This window comes from Monodelphis domestica, chromosome 2, assembly GCF_027887165.1.
Source record: "Monodelphis domestica isolate mMonDom1 chromosome 2, mMonDom1.pri, whole genome shotgun sequence".
In the NCBI taxonomy this organism is placed as follows: domain Eukaryota; kingdom Metazoa; phylum Chordata; class Mammalia; order Didelphimorphia; family Didelphidae; genus Monodelphis; species Monodelphis domestica.
The window spans coordinates 160,413,522-160,428,492 of NC_077228.1; the positions used below are offsets into that span (position 1 = coordinate 160,413,522).

The following is a 14,971-nucleotide window of genomic DNA, read 5'->3' on the forward strand; positions in this document are numbered from 1 at the left end:
TAGGTAATTATAGAAACCTAATTTACCAACATTACTCCTTTTATGTCAAACACTTTGCTCTATCAATCATTCTTTCAACCCCCCTTCTCTTCTCTCTCTTCCTCTCACTCTATCTCCATCTCTCCCCTTTATTGCCATAGAATCCTATTGGTTCTGCTTCGACAATATATCATATATCTGTATTTCTTTTCACTCCCACTGTCAATACCATACCTATTTCAAGCCAAAATTACCTCTTACTTAGGCTATCACAATTGTTTATTAACTGGTTGCCTTGCTTCCAGTTCCTTCCCTCCTCAATTTATCCTTGTTATAGTTTCCAAAGCAACCTACCTAATATACAGGTCTGATCATTTCACTTCTTCAAAAGTCTTCAGTAACTCTCCATTGGCTAAGAAATAAAGTACAGCCTCCTTAAACTGTCATTCAAGACTCTCCACAATTTGCTTCCCATTTGCCCCTCCAGTGTTATTTCAAAGTATACTCTGTACTCTGACAAAATTGAACCATTTGATTCCTTGCTTTCATCTCACCCTCTCCTACCACCATATATTTCTACATGCTGCTGCTTCTCTTTCTTGGAATAATTGACTTTCCTCACCTCTGTGCCTATTGAAATCCTTCTATTATTTCACAAATGACCCTTTTCTACAAAACTTTCCCCAAATTATCCTCCCTTTCTCCCTCCAGTTAGAAATATTCCTTCTTCTTAGATTCTTTTATGCCATTATGTTTGATCCCACTCCTGTGCATTTAGTCATATCCTAATTTAGATATTTGTGTACATATTTCCTCCCAACTCTTCCTAGATTATAAGTTATGTGAAGGACTATGTTGCTGATCATCTTTGTATCTGCAATATTAAGATATAGATTGAATTTTAAAGAATTTTTCAAACAAATATTGATTGATTTTCCCAGGTGAACTGGATCCAGAAAGAATGGGCTCAGGTATTCAGTATGGAGATGCTGCCTTAAGACAGCTCAGATCCCCGCGTCGAGCGCAAGCTCAAAGTGCTCAAGAATGTGGCTGTTAAATTTTTGGACACTATAGAAACCTAAGGTAGGCTTTGGCACTAAGAAAATAGCTTTGTTCATTTGCTTGAGATTTAACTTTAATCTGTCTGTGAGCTACATAGTTTTTTACATAGCTTACTGCTCATGAATGAGTTATGACTTCTATGGCTAGATTATGAAAAAGGAGAGGAATCATGTCATGTGGTAGAGAGCAGGGGCAAGAGGCCCTCACAGGCATCCCATCTCTAGTACTACTTACTGCCTTCAGCAAATCGTTTCATCTGTTTGCAACTCAGCTATTAAATGTGAAGGTTAAATTATGTGACTTCTAAGATTCCTTCTAGCTCTGTATCTATCTCTAGTTCTGTTAGTTATGTTTTAATATGTGGAAATTTATCTGTTTATTTCTGTTTTCCTAAGTGAACAAAGGGTTGCCTTCTTTGATACCTTGTCTCAGAAACTTTCTGTTAACATTTTATGTTTTTAAAATAAGCATTAGGAAACATAATTTATATATGATATAAAGCTATGGGGGCAGAGGGATTCATTAAACACCAATCTTACATTTATTTCCAAGTCATAGATTTCTTATGAAAATCAATTTAAACCAGTTGGTATCTCTGATGTCTGTAAAATGTGAATTTACTTTATTTTTCTTGGATTAATGAAAATCTGACAAGATCAGATCTCTTTAGTAAAAAAGGAAAGTTTGTATAGTCTTAAGAGGAAATGATATAATTTATCAAAAGCTTTACCTTTTTTCTTTCCTGCCAACCAGACTGTTTCTTCATACTTGTTTCTTACAGTGCTAAACAAAATCTGTTTAAAATTGCAAAGTCATAATTTGTTTTGTTCTTAATGTTTTCTAGCTCTAAATACAAGTGATATTTGGGAAGCAACTGATGAAGTTTCATGGTTCTGCCGTTTTTATCACGATCTTTCCACTCTGTGTCTGCAGTAGACCATTGTTGGGGGGAGAAAAAACAAGTACTTCAAGGTGTTATGCAAGATAGTCAGTATGGCACAGCAGATTATATATAATAAATCTAATTCAATGGACAATACAATTAGATGTATACATAGATGTAAAAATTTTCTGTTTCACATCTTCCCTTTACATTTCATTTAAACGTTCCTGAATCCTGCCTGTATATACTGTAGTGCAGTAAGTAGCTTTCCAAAGCATGGTATATGATGTACGATATAATAGAATGTTGCACTAAATGCAGTTTAATATTTTTTTTAATCATATGAACTAAAATTTGTTAATTGTGAGGAGTGCTTTTATCATCATGTTTGTGTTGTATTGCACATTTGGTTATATTTATGACCTAAAATACAAAGTCACTGGCATTGATGGCCAGTGTATTTCCTATTTAATTTTTTTGCCACATGCTACACAATGTTTACGTGATTTACACTTGAAATACGAGGTCATTACTTTAAAAGTTCACTAATATAAGAAAATAAAATTGGAAAATGATTTTTCCATTGAAAATCCACCTGGACAGTTTTCTGTTGGTTTTTGAAGTATTTTCCACATAGCCAAACATACTAAACAAAAAATATTACACTCCTTTGAAAAATTTATGTGACCATGGATCTTCAGAACTCTTCGTTTATGTCTCCAGACTGCTATTTTTTCCACCTAGCTTTTGAAGAGTAGAATCTGAATCATTGACTTGGCTTAGGGATTTGTTTTATTTTTTTTTCTAATCAACATCATAGCATCAGGGTCCTTAGTCTTGTTATGTTATTGTTTCATAACTGTTCTTTAGAAAATTTACATTGGGCTAATTCTTAGAAATTTAGTTTCCTTGGATATCTCAGCTTCCATTCTGTTTTTTTCTCTCATGATATGCATTTAAATCAAAGTGTTGGTATATGATAAGTTATTCATGTCTCTCAGGTATGAGTCAAAACTACATAATAATACAAACATATGTGAGTTCAAGCTATCTAAAAATGCCTTATTGCAATTATCACATTTTTGTGGTTTTTAATTCACATAGGATTATCAAAGTATAAACTATATTTTCAATTTCAAATAAGAATTGTTGTAACATTTTAATATATCATTACTTTAAAGGAATCTCTGTGCATATATGCTTATATAGATATGTATTCAATGGAATGTTTCTTCATGGTTAAAAGCAGTATTATTTAAGTCTGGTACTAAAGTGCAAAAAGTATTCTTCATCTTAAATATTTCTTTATCTTTCCTCCCTTTGTGTCTTTTCCTTATTCCTTATTCGAAGTGATTTGATTGATAGCAGCCATTCACTTAACTTGACATTTCATGAAAAGCCACCCATGCTGATTTACTAATGAACCAAGATTGAGGAGCAGCTAAGCAAATGAATAGTGGTTTTGGTGAAGGAATCAGTGTGTGTGTTAGATATTTTTGTTTTGCTTTTAGTTCCTTCAATATCTTATTTTGAAAAATCCAAATCCTCAATGAGTTTCTCAATTTAATATTTTTTGGCAACTTAGGAAATATTTCACTTAAAATCTCCTTTTCATTTGACCCCTCACTTTTGAAGATCTATCAAATTGGATTCACTGATCTTTGCATAGCTTTTTTGCATGGGATTACAAGTGTATATTTGACAAGATCTTATGTCAGCTTGTCAAAGAACAAGAGCTTTTAATTTTGATTACACTTAAATTTGGGGGTGGAAAGTAGAATGACTATTGCTAAACCATGGCTACCATGTACCTCTGAAACAATAAAAGCTTTTGGCAAACCAAGCTAGGGTAATTTTCAGTAAGGACACTTGTACTACTGGGAGGCAGAACAGGAGAGAGAAATTGTTCTGAGTTACTCGTTCTAGTAACTAATTACTAGTCATGAAACTATCAAGAAGCATTTGTTTTTTTTTTTTTTAGCACCTCTGGAGTATTTGAATGGTAGCAGAAATTAATTTTTCAACTATGGAATTAGAATTGTGGATTAATTTTTAAATGGGCTTCTTTAATAAAATGAAAAATTATTAATGTAGAAATCTTACAGTTTTGTTTCAGATATGTGTAGTTGTCTTGAAGGATGGGCATATTTAGACTCTTAGAAATCTAGCTAAAGAAACCAATATTTTTATACAGGGGTCTTTCTGGAATTAGAAACTCAGATGATTTATTTCATACTGCATCTATTTTCTGTCTAGTTCTGGGCTCATGTATCAACAAGTATCTCTTGTTCATGTAACTTTTCTCACACATCTAGCTCTATGGTCTCCTTTGTTACTTGGAAACTTTTCTGTTGGGTTACCATCCTAGCAACAGACTTCCTGAAACAGTGACAGTTATGGTGAGGGGGATGTGGCTGTGCTCTCATTAGCATCCTCCCTCAGAGGCCAGAGAGCACTGCTTATTGATACAGAGTAGCCTGGAGGGGGGATCGTTTCTAGTGCAATAGTTACAAAGGTAAGAACTAAAATACTTTCTCCTCCCTTAGTCTGCTACAACAAAAGGCTGATTTTTCAGTCTTGGAGCTGGAAAAAAAATTATCTTTTTAAAAATTAGAACATTTGTATTGGTGACCCAGTAATTAAATAAGAGAACATTTCATGAAAACCCACATGGTTCAAAAGTTTTAACACATTTACATCCTTATTGAATGTTATTTTTCCCTATTTCCAAATTAGACTCTCCCCCAACCCCTGTATAATAAGCAGTATACCTGATTGTTAAAATGTTTTCATATGTCTCCCCTCTCTTATAATGACTGTATAATGTATTTTATTTATAAAGAAAATTTTAATGGCATGCATGTATGTTGAACATGTGCTCGTTTAGCCAGCGTAAGGCAAGAGTTCAGTCATGTCACAAACTCGTTAGAGTTGCAAGAGCATTTGCTCAGATTCTAGGATTGTCACGATTTGGGTATCCCCAATATAATTTTTTCCTAGACTTCAAATGCACAAAACATTCTTCTTTCCGTTATTCTGGTCTATACTGAAACATTTGTGGAGGACCTGCCAGGCACATGTCGATCCCAGAAAGCTTTGCAAATGTTAGAGAACCAAAACAGGCTCACTACTGGAGAGACACTAAGAACAGTCGAAGCCTTCTAAGAGTCATCTTGTTTATCCACTGATTAAAAGGCATTCAAAAACCAAGGCCAACACAGACAGCAGGAGAGTCTCCTTTCCACCAAATAAAAGAGATTCCCATTTTGTTAATCCCAACTTCCTTCCATGTGTTATGTAAGGTTCTGGGATAAAAGCTTCAAAATAAGCCTGGTATATTGTGTTAGAATATCTTAGGAGGTAAAGAGGAGAATAAAGTTGTTAATCCAAATGACTAAAATGCTCCAAATATTTTGAGACATTAGACTCACAAAAATTTGTAGATCTTTTCTCTGGTTCTTCACTTGGCAACTTCCATACCTCCATTTAAACAATTTAAAAAAAATTAATCTGCTGATGGCAGTAAATAAATCATTTTTTAAAAAATGTTTTATTGATATCTTTTGTTTTATGTCACTAATTTTCCCAATATGTCCCTCTCTTTTCCCCCTCCCAAAAGGAGAATACTTCTTGAATACTTCCAGTAATGGATATCTCACTACCTCATACAAAAACCCTCTCCCTATTTCTAAAGAGCTTCTATTCACTCTTAAACTGGGGCTTTTAATATTTGGAATGGAGTTTCACATAAAATATGAAATGAGATTTGGGGGAAGGTAGGCTTAATTTTGCACATTTGTATATTTGAATTCATTTTTAAATTTTAATGGACCAGATATTTTGTTAATATCGGAAGCCCCAGGTGAGGAATTTGACCACTCCTGCCCAGCACAACCCTTGGGGACCCAAGGGGCTGAGGGATCCAGGGTCACACAGCCAGAATGCCACAGGTAGAACTTGAAACCAAGACCAACTGTCTGTCTACCACACATTACTGCCTCTCCCCTAAACACCTACTGTGTCTTAATTGAAAATACATTTATTCACTGTCCTGATGATGGCACTTCCTGAATGGCGTTTCTCCATATCTCACCCTCTCATATTCCTACCCTCCATTAAGGGAAGGCAGAGGCGACCCTAGAAGCTGATCTCCAGTTAAAAACAGGGGAACTGAGGCATGGAGATGCTCATTGACTGCCAAGAGTGAAATAGCTGCAAGTGTCAAAGGCAAGGTTGGGGACAGGAGACCTCCCAGACCATGTAGTCCAGAGGGTCTGGCTCTAATGGAAACAGATCCCTGCTGACCACACACTAACCGCACAGTGACCCAGAACCCAGTGGTGGCACCTGCTAAATATTTCCCCATGTGTTGGACCCCTCTCTTCCCATCCAGCCCCTTCCAAGCCCCCAAAGCCACAGAACTCTTTCCTCCTCATCCAGGCTAGCAGTGGTGGGTCAGGACCAAGTACTGGTCAATCTGGCCCATCATACTGAGAGGGAGGCCACTCTTCTGACCCACACAGTCAGGAAACAGTAACTTCTTAACCCCACAATGTGATAAAATTGTTTCAATAAGTCATTTTTAAAAATATTATTAGTTTGATAATACATGTTTTAGTGTCCTTTTCAGGGTTGTCCCCATGCAGTCAGATAATTATTCTTTTAAAGCAATATTAGGGGGGCAACTGGGTGGCTCAGTGGATTGAGAGTCAGGCTTAGAGACGGGAGGTCCTAGGTTCAAATCTGGCCTCAGACACTTCCCAGCTGTGTGATCCTAGGCAAGTCACTTGACCCCCATTGCCTAGCCTTTACCACGCTTCTGCCTTAGAACCAATACCCAGTATTGATTCTAAGATGGAAGGTAAGGGTTTTTAAAAAAAAAGAGGCAATATTAGTTTGGGAATCTATATAATTGTGATAAATTGGAACCTTTTCCCTTCCAACAAGTTTCTGAGCCAATAGAAAAGTATAAATATCATTCATTCTTTCTAAGTCATTCAGGTTTTTTTTTTCTTATAAAGCAATTCTCCATTGTTTTTCTAAATGGAAATTTATGGATGGATCAACTAAAGTTAATCTTTTAGGCTTTGAATAAACCAACTACCTTATTGGGTTTTTAATTATCTCAAAATTATCTCTCCTAAGCTATCAGAGGGTTATGTACATATCTATATCTGATTTTAAAAACTTGTTTTGATTGCTCTTAAAAGAATTTTAAGTGTGGTTTAGTAACCAGTTTTGCATGTCAGATTTAACATACAAACCATATTATCAAAAACACACACATACACACATCCTTGAATTTTAAAGCTACTGAATACAGAAGTTGTCTAAAAGAAATGGGTTTTTTTGTAAAGGCAAGTATTTGTTATAAGTGTGGTGGGCCATTTTTCCAGGTAGTGGGGACAACTATTATCTTGCGATAAACTTCCTGTTCTAGGCAGCAACATTAATTTATTAACTTTGGCCATTCCAATCCGGGGCCCTGCCTGGGCTACTTTGTCCATCCTTGCTTTAAAAAAAGGGGGGGGGGAGACATTGGCAGTTAAGTCACTCTACTGCCTGCACTAATCTTGGAGTCAGAGGAAAGTATGCATTATGGTAAACTTTTTTTAATAATGTTTTTCATGCAATTAAGTTTATTTTTTTTTTTTAATACTTTTCGGGGGCAGCTGGGTAGCTCAGTGAACTGAGAGCCAGGCCTAGAGACAGGAGGTCCTGGGTTCAAACCTGGCCTCAGACACTTCCCAGCTGTGTGACCCTGGGCAAGTCACTTAACCCCCATTGCCTAGCCCTTACCACTCTTCTGCCTTGGAGCCAATACACAGTATTGACTCCAAGATGGAAGGTAAGGGGTTAAAAAAAAATACTTTTCCATGGTTACACGATTCATTTTCTCTCCCTGCCCTCTTCCCTCTCTCCTCTCAAAGCTGACAAGCAGTTCCACTGGGTTGTACGTGTCTGATCACTCAAATCCTATTGCCATAAAAGCCCTTCCAGAATCTCAAAAGGTCATTTTCTCAGCTTTTCAAAGTTTATTGGTAGAATTATAAATATAGAATTGGAAAGGACCTCAGTGACCTGATCTGCTAGTTTTACAGATGAGGAAACCAAGGCCCAGGGAGGTTAAGTGACAAGGGCACAGTGAGCCAGGTCTTCTGATTCCAAACCCATGTTCTTCCCCCTACACCACAGTGGCTAACCAGTTTAATTTTTAAAGTTTAAGTGTATGGCATCTATGAAGTTTATTTTAAGGAATACTAAGGAACGGTGAGTGGTAAAGAAAAAAGCTAACCTATTGCTGGGTTCCATTGCTAAGAGCTAACAATCTCGTCAATGCCAAAAGCTAAAGAACTGTTTATTTTGCTCATTTAAGAAAAGGTCCAGTGGCTTAACTAGAGACCCCTGGGGAGCATGGAAGGAGAGCCAGGAGTATCCAGCTTTCACCCCGGGGCAGCCTCCTCATCAACACACACCAGCTAGTCTGGCTTCCTCTAAAGCAGGGAAGGTGAAAGATACAACCAAGTTGTCGAGGGCACAGGCCACTGGGGCCTTCTGAAGCCATGACAAGGGAGGGGGGAGGCCAATTCATTTCTTACCAAGGCTGTTCTCAGGGTTTCCCAAAGTCTCCAGACTTTGTGGTTTCACTGTACCCTTAGAGACTCCGTGTTTTCAGGACATTCCCAAGCCAAAAGCAGTATCTAACAGCTCTGTTTATTAAGTAGTTAGGGACAAATAAGTATATCCTTACTTAATAGCCATTTGAAAAAGCAATACATAGAAATTAAAAGAAATGTTTTACAGGCAGCTGGGTGGCTCAATAGATGGAGAGTCAGGCCTAGAGATGGGAGGTCATAGATTCAAATCTGGCCTCAGACCTTTCCTAGCTCTATGACCCTGGGCAAGTCACTTAACCTCCCCAATCCCCATTGCTTAGCCCTTACAGTATTGATTCCAAGATGGAAGGTAAGAGGTTTTGTTTTTGGTTTTGTTTTTTTAATGTCTTATTTCATTCTTAACCACAATTATTTAATAATGGATTGTATACAGCTTTGGGCACTGCAAAGCTTCTCAAACCTTAAGAGTTAAGACACTGCCATCATTTCCTGCTCCACCTTGACTTTCTTGTGGGACTTCACTTTTTATCACTGGAACCATGAAAAAGTCCCAGTAGCCAAGGTACAGCTTCACAAATGAGGAAGTTTAAAAAGTGATTGCCCTAGCCTAAACATCAACATATCAAACATTTGAGAATGTGGAATATAGCATGATCCAATTTCAAAGCAATGATCTACCTACTATATTCAGCTGCTAAGAATAATTTGGGAACTGAAGCACTAAATTTGCTGGGAGACCCAAGTAGAGGGCAGAGGTGAAGCTGTGGTTTTCCAGCTTGAAAGTCACACGTGGGAAGGTGCCCATTAGGAAACAGGAAGCTCCAGACTGTTTCCAAGCTTAAATGAGCCAAATCTAGGAGGTTTCATAAAAGGATCAGGTCGAGAGGAGAGGGTCCACAACCTCTTGGTTTCAATCTCCTTTATCAAAGGGTTGTTTTGAGGATGGAATGAAATAACATGTAAATGCTCTCTGTAAACCTTATAGCATTACATAAATACTAATTGCTATTATCATTATTACATGTATAATGATCATTACTATTGCTTTTAACAAATCAGGAGAAAGAAGGTCTAGGCTACTTATTGGAAGAGAAAGACTAAGTCTTAAAACCAAAGTTTTTCCGTACTATGACTACAACACTTATAGGCAAATGTATTAAGCTTTTAACATATTCAGTTGAATTTTAGAGACCATGATAGGGCCTTCAATAAAACGTTAACTGGGTATTTCATATGGCACATTTCTACCCTCATCATGTAGGGAAAGAGAATGTTTTATTTTATGTGGAACAGTATAGCATAGAACTTTTTCTCATTTTTCATAATTTATGGCTTAGATTATTAGTTCCAAAGAACACAGCTCCAATATCTCATGTAGATTTTTCATGACATGCTAGGAAAATATACATTTATAGCTATTATCATCCCTTGTGTTCAGAAAGGCAGTGTCAAATTTTCAGCCATTCAACTGGAAAAATGATTAAAGCAAGCCCTTCATTGCCAAAGGTTATATATATTATAGTAAATATAGTTAAATAACCCTTCGTGCCAAATTGCTACCTACCACATGTATTATAGCAAATGTGCTGCTTATTCAACATTGTGATGGAAGTGAATTCTGCAAAATACATTGTTCCAAAAGGGTGATTTGGTGAGGACCAAGCAAAATTCACTTGTGAAAAAATCATCACCCCATTTCAGTAGTAGGTTCTTTCTTGAATAAAGTGGTCAGGGAGTTAATATGAAGGAGGTCCTGGTGGCAAGAGAAGAATTTGTCTAAACTTCTCACCGCCTACAACAGTTTGGAACTCCCAGTCATAGAAACCCCCTTTGTCCACCTGGAATTTGAGGATCCCAAGTAGCACACGTGTATCAACAGAGAGGCAACCTAGTGGATTGAAAGCTGCCTTCCAAATCAGAAGTTTCAGATTTCTCAAACTTTACTTCTGAAATACATTGATTCATGGGGCCCAAGGCAAATCCCTTAACCTTTCAGTGTCCTAGTCAGGATTGCTAGTCATTGATTCTGATAAGCATATGAAATTCATTCCAGTACATTTGAAGTCAATAGTTTTTAGTGGCTCTGGTTCCTGCATCAAAGGATTAGATTTAGAGCTGAAAGGAGTAGCGTAGCCCAACCCCTATTCTTGGAGTGAGAAACCAAGACCCAAAGAGGATGCAACTCGAGCTTAGACAACAGAGAATAGATTGAAAGAACTAGAATTATATATCCAGGTTCGAGTTGATGCATCCCCACATCCCTTCTCACTTTCCCTTGTTCTTAACAGCTTCTGCAGTTACCTTCTGCTCCAGACCTGTGTTCTTTTTCCCTAACCCAGCTCCTCTGCTCTTCTGGCTCATGACCTCCAGATAGTGTTAGGCAGGTCCTGTTGGAGATGGTGTGTTCTTATGGTAATCCCTGGGGGCAGGGGTAGTTTTTCCTGAAAATTCATTTCCAATAGATTCCCATCACCTAGTGGTGCATTTGCACCAAGAATTTATCATCCAAATATTAACAGTAATGATAACATTTGTCTGGATAGTCTATAGCACTAATTCTCTTTTTTTTTTTAAACCCTTACCTTCCGTCTTGGAGTCAATACTGTGTATTAGCTCCAAGGCAGAAGAGTGGTAAGGGCTTCACTAATTCTCTTTCAAAAATATTCTTGTATAAGGACAGCTGGGTGGCTCAGTGGATTGAGAGCCAGGTCTAGAAAGGGGAAGTCCTGGGTTCAAATCTGGCTTCAGACACTTCCCAGCTGTGTGATCCTTGGAAAGTCACTTAACCCCCATTGCCTAGCCCTTACCGCTCTTCTGCCTTAGAACCAATATACAATATTGATTCTAAAATGGAAGGTAAAAGTTTTTAATAAAAATTTAAAATTAATAAAATGGAGATAATAGCATCTCCCTCCTCTTATTATCTGTGTGACTCTAGGCAAGTCACTTAACCTCTCTCTGTCTAGGTTTCCTCATCTGTAAAAGGGGAGTGACAATAAAATTAGATCTTTGCAAAGCTTACAGAGCTAGCTCTATATATGCTATCTGTTATCATTGTTAGTATTAACTAGATGATGTCTAAGGGCCATTCCAACTCCTCTAAGAGTCTATGAATTGCCCAACATAAAATAGAGAGTAATTGGCAAAACCAAGATTTGAACCCTCATTCCACTATACCACATTTCCAGGCAAAGAAGTTTATAAGTAAAACAATTTTTTAAATTTTTTAATATTCATATCAAAATAGGTTACTACTGATTAGATAGTTCAGAGTCATAGTGGACTTGGAATTAGTCTTAAGTTTGAATCCTATTTCTGATGCCTATGTGATGCTGGGCAAATCTATCAGCCTCAGTTTTATCACCTGTAAAATAGAAATAATAGTGCCTACCTCAGATTTGTAAGGATCAAATGAAATGTAAATGTTAGCTATAAGTTGAGCCTATTCTGAGTAACAATCAGGTAAGAAGTGAACAAAAATAGTGGCAACATCTATCATTGGCAAATATTATTGGTCCAATTCATTTTAAAGTAGTCTTGCAAAAATGGGGGGAAATAGTCATCGATTCTCAGATTTTTGAGTATCCTTTAGGATAGTCAATCCAAACATCATGAATACTGTGAAGATAGTAGAGCTGCATGGTTCTAAAGCAGGAATTGGAAGTGTACTGCTCAGTTAAAGTTTTACCAAAATCAAGGAGCTATTCATCTCGACAAATGTAGATGAACTTCAACTCGCAACTTTCCATAAAATTTCAATTCACTTCCCTTTTCAGATGTAACAGTTTTTAGATGTTATGATGTCTTAGTCGTGTGATGCTTTACTTTCTACTCAAAAACCTGTTTTCAGCAAATTAGAGTCAATTCTAAAATTAGTTTGTAAATTATTTTGGGGACATAAATCAGAAGGGAGGAAGAGCATAGATGGAAATAAGTGATATGTCCTTATTAAGTAAATGGATGAACAGGAAAAGGATGATGACTCTTACGAGTCTCAGTAAGCAGAGAATGGGAGAGGTGGCAGAATGAAGGGCTAGAAACTGGAGTCATTAGAGGGAAGGGTCTTAACCTAATAGGAGGAAGGAAGTCCAACTGAAGAGCACTCTCATGAGGGTAGTATATGCCTTCAAGTGGGGAAAAAGATTTTCAAGATGATTTTAAAATGAAGATGGTGCAGTGGAAAACCACATTTTCTGAGTGTTGTGTTTTGTCTTCATGGATAATATCCAGTCCCAGCTATGTGAGACCTGAAGGGCAACTGACACCCATAAGAGTAGAAAGTACATGGAACTGAGATGACATAACCAATGAGAAGAACAATCATTGGAAGAGTTTAGGACAGAATTGGGCTACCTAATCTATGACTCAGTTTCTACTGTTATTTTTATCTAGTATATCCACTAATGTGGACAAAAGCACTGCTTCTAGACATATTTTCTCATGAATTTGATATATCCAAGAGTGAAGAATAAAAGAAAAAGAGAATGACAGAGCAAGATCAATAAAGACAATAGCACAGAAACTGGTCAGAAGAGGAAATTCAAACCCAGTAATTTTATCCCACAAGAAACACAAATAAGGAATAAGGATGTGGAACACGAGTCATAGAATAAAACTTGAGAATTGATAGAGACTTAGCAAAGACAACAAAGCATAGAAAATTTTAAGAAAAAAGGCAAATGGGGGAGGGGGGAGGGGGTCTGGCAACCATAAGAAATTGAAGCAGAGTAGAGATGGGGGGATGTTGAGCTAACCACTTTACCAAGAGTGGAAAAAAGAAGGGAAGATAGTATAGCTAAATAGAGAAAGAAAAAGCATTGATTTAAGAAAAATCCCAATCTATGGAAAAGGTTGACAAATGGGGGTGGAGGTGGAAATGAGAACCTGTGGGAATGGGATTGCTTGAAAGTAGTCAATGCAAATTATAGAAACAAACACCTCAAAGAACAGATAGATCCAGACTGAAGTTGTGCCTTCTGCTTTAGCCTTAATCAAAACCCTGAAAGAACCTCCCTGGGACAAAAAGAAGCAGAAAGTTATTAAACAATGGAAATGCCAAAGAAGGAAGGAAGGAAGAGAGAGACTATGACGGAGGTGAGTTGAAGCTGAGGGAGAAACAGACTGTGAGTTTGCACTAGGGGAATCTGGAAGATAAAGAAGCTTCTGCAATTTACTGTAAACATACTGAGACTAGGGATATGCTTAGTAAATCCTTGTGAGAGGATCAAAAAAGTGCAAAAACCTTTAATTCCTATAACAACTTATTCTGTGACTAAAAGTTTAAAGACATTACTTCTGTAATATTTCCCCCATTTAAGCCTTTTCTAATTTTAGATTGTTTCCATGTTAAAAAGGAAAAAAAACTTTGATCAACCAGATGTGCTTTTTGATGTATATTTGTACATTAATTTTGTGCAGAGAGGAGGGAAATGGTAGATCCTAGGATTAGTAGGGATATGCAAAATTTAACTAGGGCAGAGGGTTGAACCTCAGAAAAATTAGTTTTCCTTAATGCAAAGGTGCTGAGCTATAGTTGTGAGACCTCCCCATTCTGTCTTCTCTTAGCCAAGCTATTTATCTTTTGTGCTTCAACTAATCCTCATATGGCCAGTCCTTGAGGCCTCTCACTATCTTGATTACTCTCTTCAGGCAAATCTGAATTTAAATTCTTCCTTAGAATTTTATTAGCTATGTGACACAGAACAAGTCACTTAACCTCTCTCTGCCTCAGTTTCCTCATATATAAAATGATGGTGGTGAAAAGAAAGACTTCATAGGGGCAGCTAGTAGCACTGAGGATAGAGTGCCAGGCCTGGAGCCTGGAGAACCTAGGTTCAAATCTGGCCTCAGACACTTCCTCGCTGTGGGACCCTGGGCAAGTCATTTAATCCTGATTGCCTAGCTGTTGCTACTCTTCACAAAATTAGTACCAAGAAGGTAAAGGCTTTTAAAAAAGACTTTCTATACAACAAAATCTATGTAGCAGCATTTTTTGTGGTAGCAAAGAATAGGAAATGAAGATAGCCATGCTTTGGGAAAAGGCTAAAGAACTTTGGCACAGGATTGCAATGTAATGTTACGGTGAATCAAGGAACATGTAGAATACAGAAAAGCATAGACTTAAATGAACTGATGCAAAGTGAAGTAAGCAGTCAGGAAAATACCACCAAAACCAAACAAAAAAAAAAACTGACACTGAGCATTGCACAATTTAAAAGACTAAGCCTGGCCCCAAAGAAGAGATACAAAGATACCTCCTTCCCCACACCACTCCTTTGTAGAAGAGGTCCATGGGTATGTGTCTATTTAAGCTGCCCCCCAGGCCTGAGATTCCTTATGTTCAACTCCACCCTGATCTCTTTCTGTTAACAATATCCTCCGTTTTCTAATTTAGGGCAAAAATCAGGTGCCATAAGACTTCCACAAAAAT

General features: G+C 37.3%; 1 protein-coding gene across 1 annotated transcript in view; it reads left to right on the plus strand.

Moving 5' to 3' along the window:
- RAB4A (RAB4A, member RAS oncogene family) overlaps positions 1-5,470 on the plus strand; it is a 45,939-nt gene extending 40,469 nt beyond the window's left edge. The window contains exons 7-8 of the mRNA XM_007481618.3: positions 921-1,062; positions 1,886-5,470. Coding sequence (XP_007481680.1) covers positions 921-1,036 — 116 coding nt within the window. The 3' untranslated portion in view covers positions 1,037-1,062; positions 1,886-5,470. The remainder of the gene's footprint in view (positions 1-920; positions 1,063-1,885) is intronic.
- Positions 5,471-14,971: the final 9,501 nt, after the last annotated feature.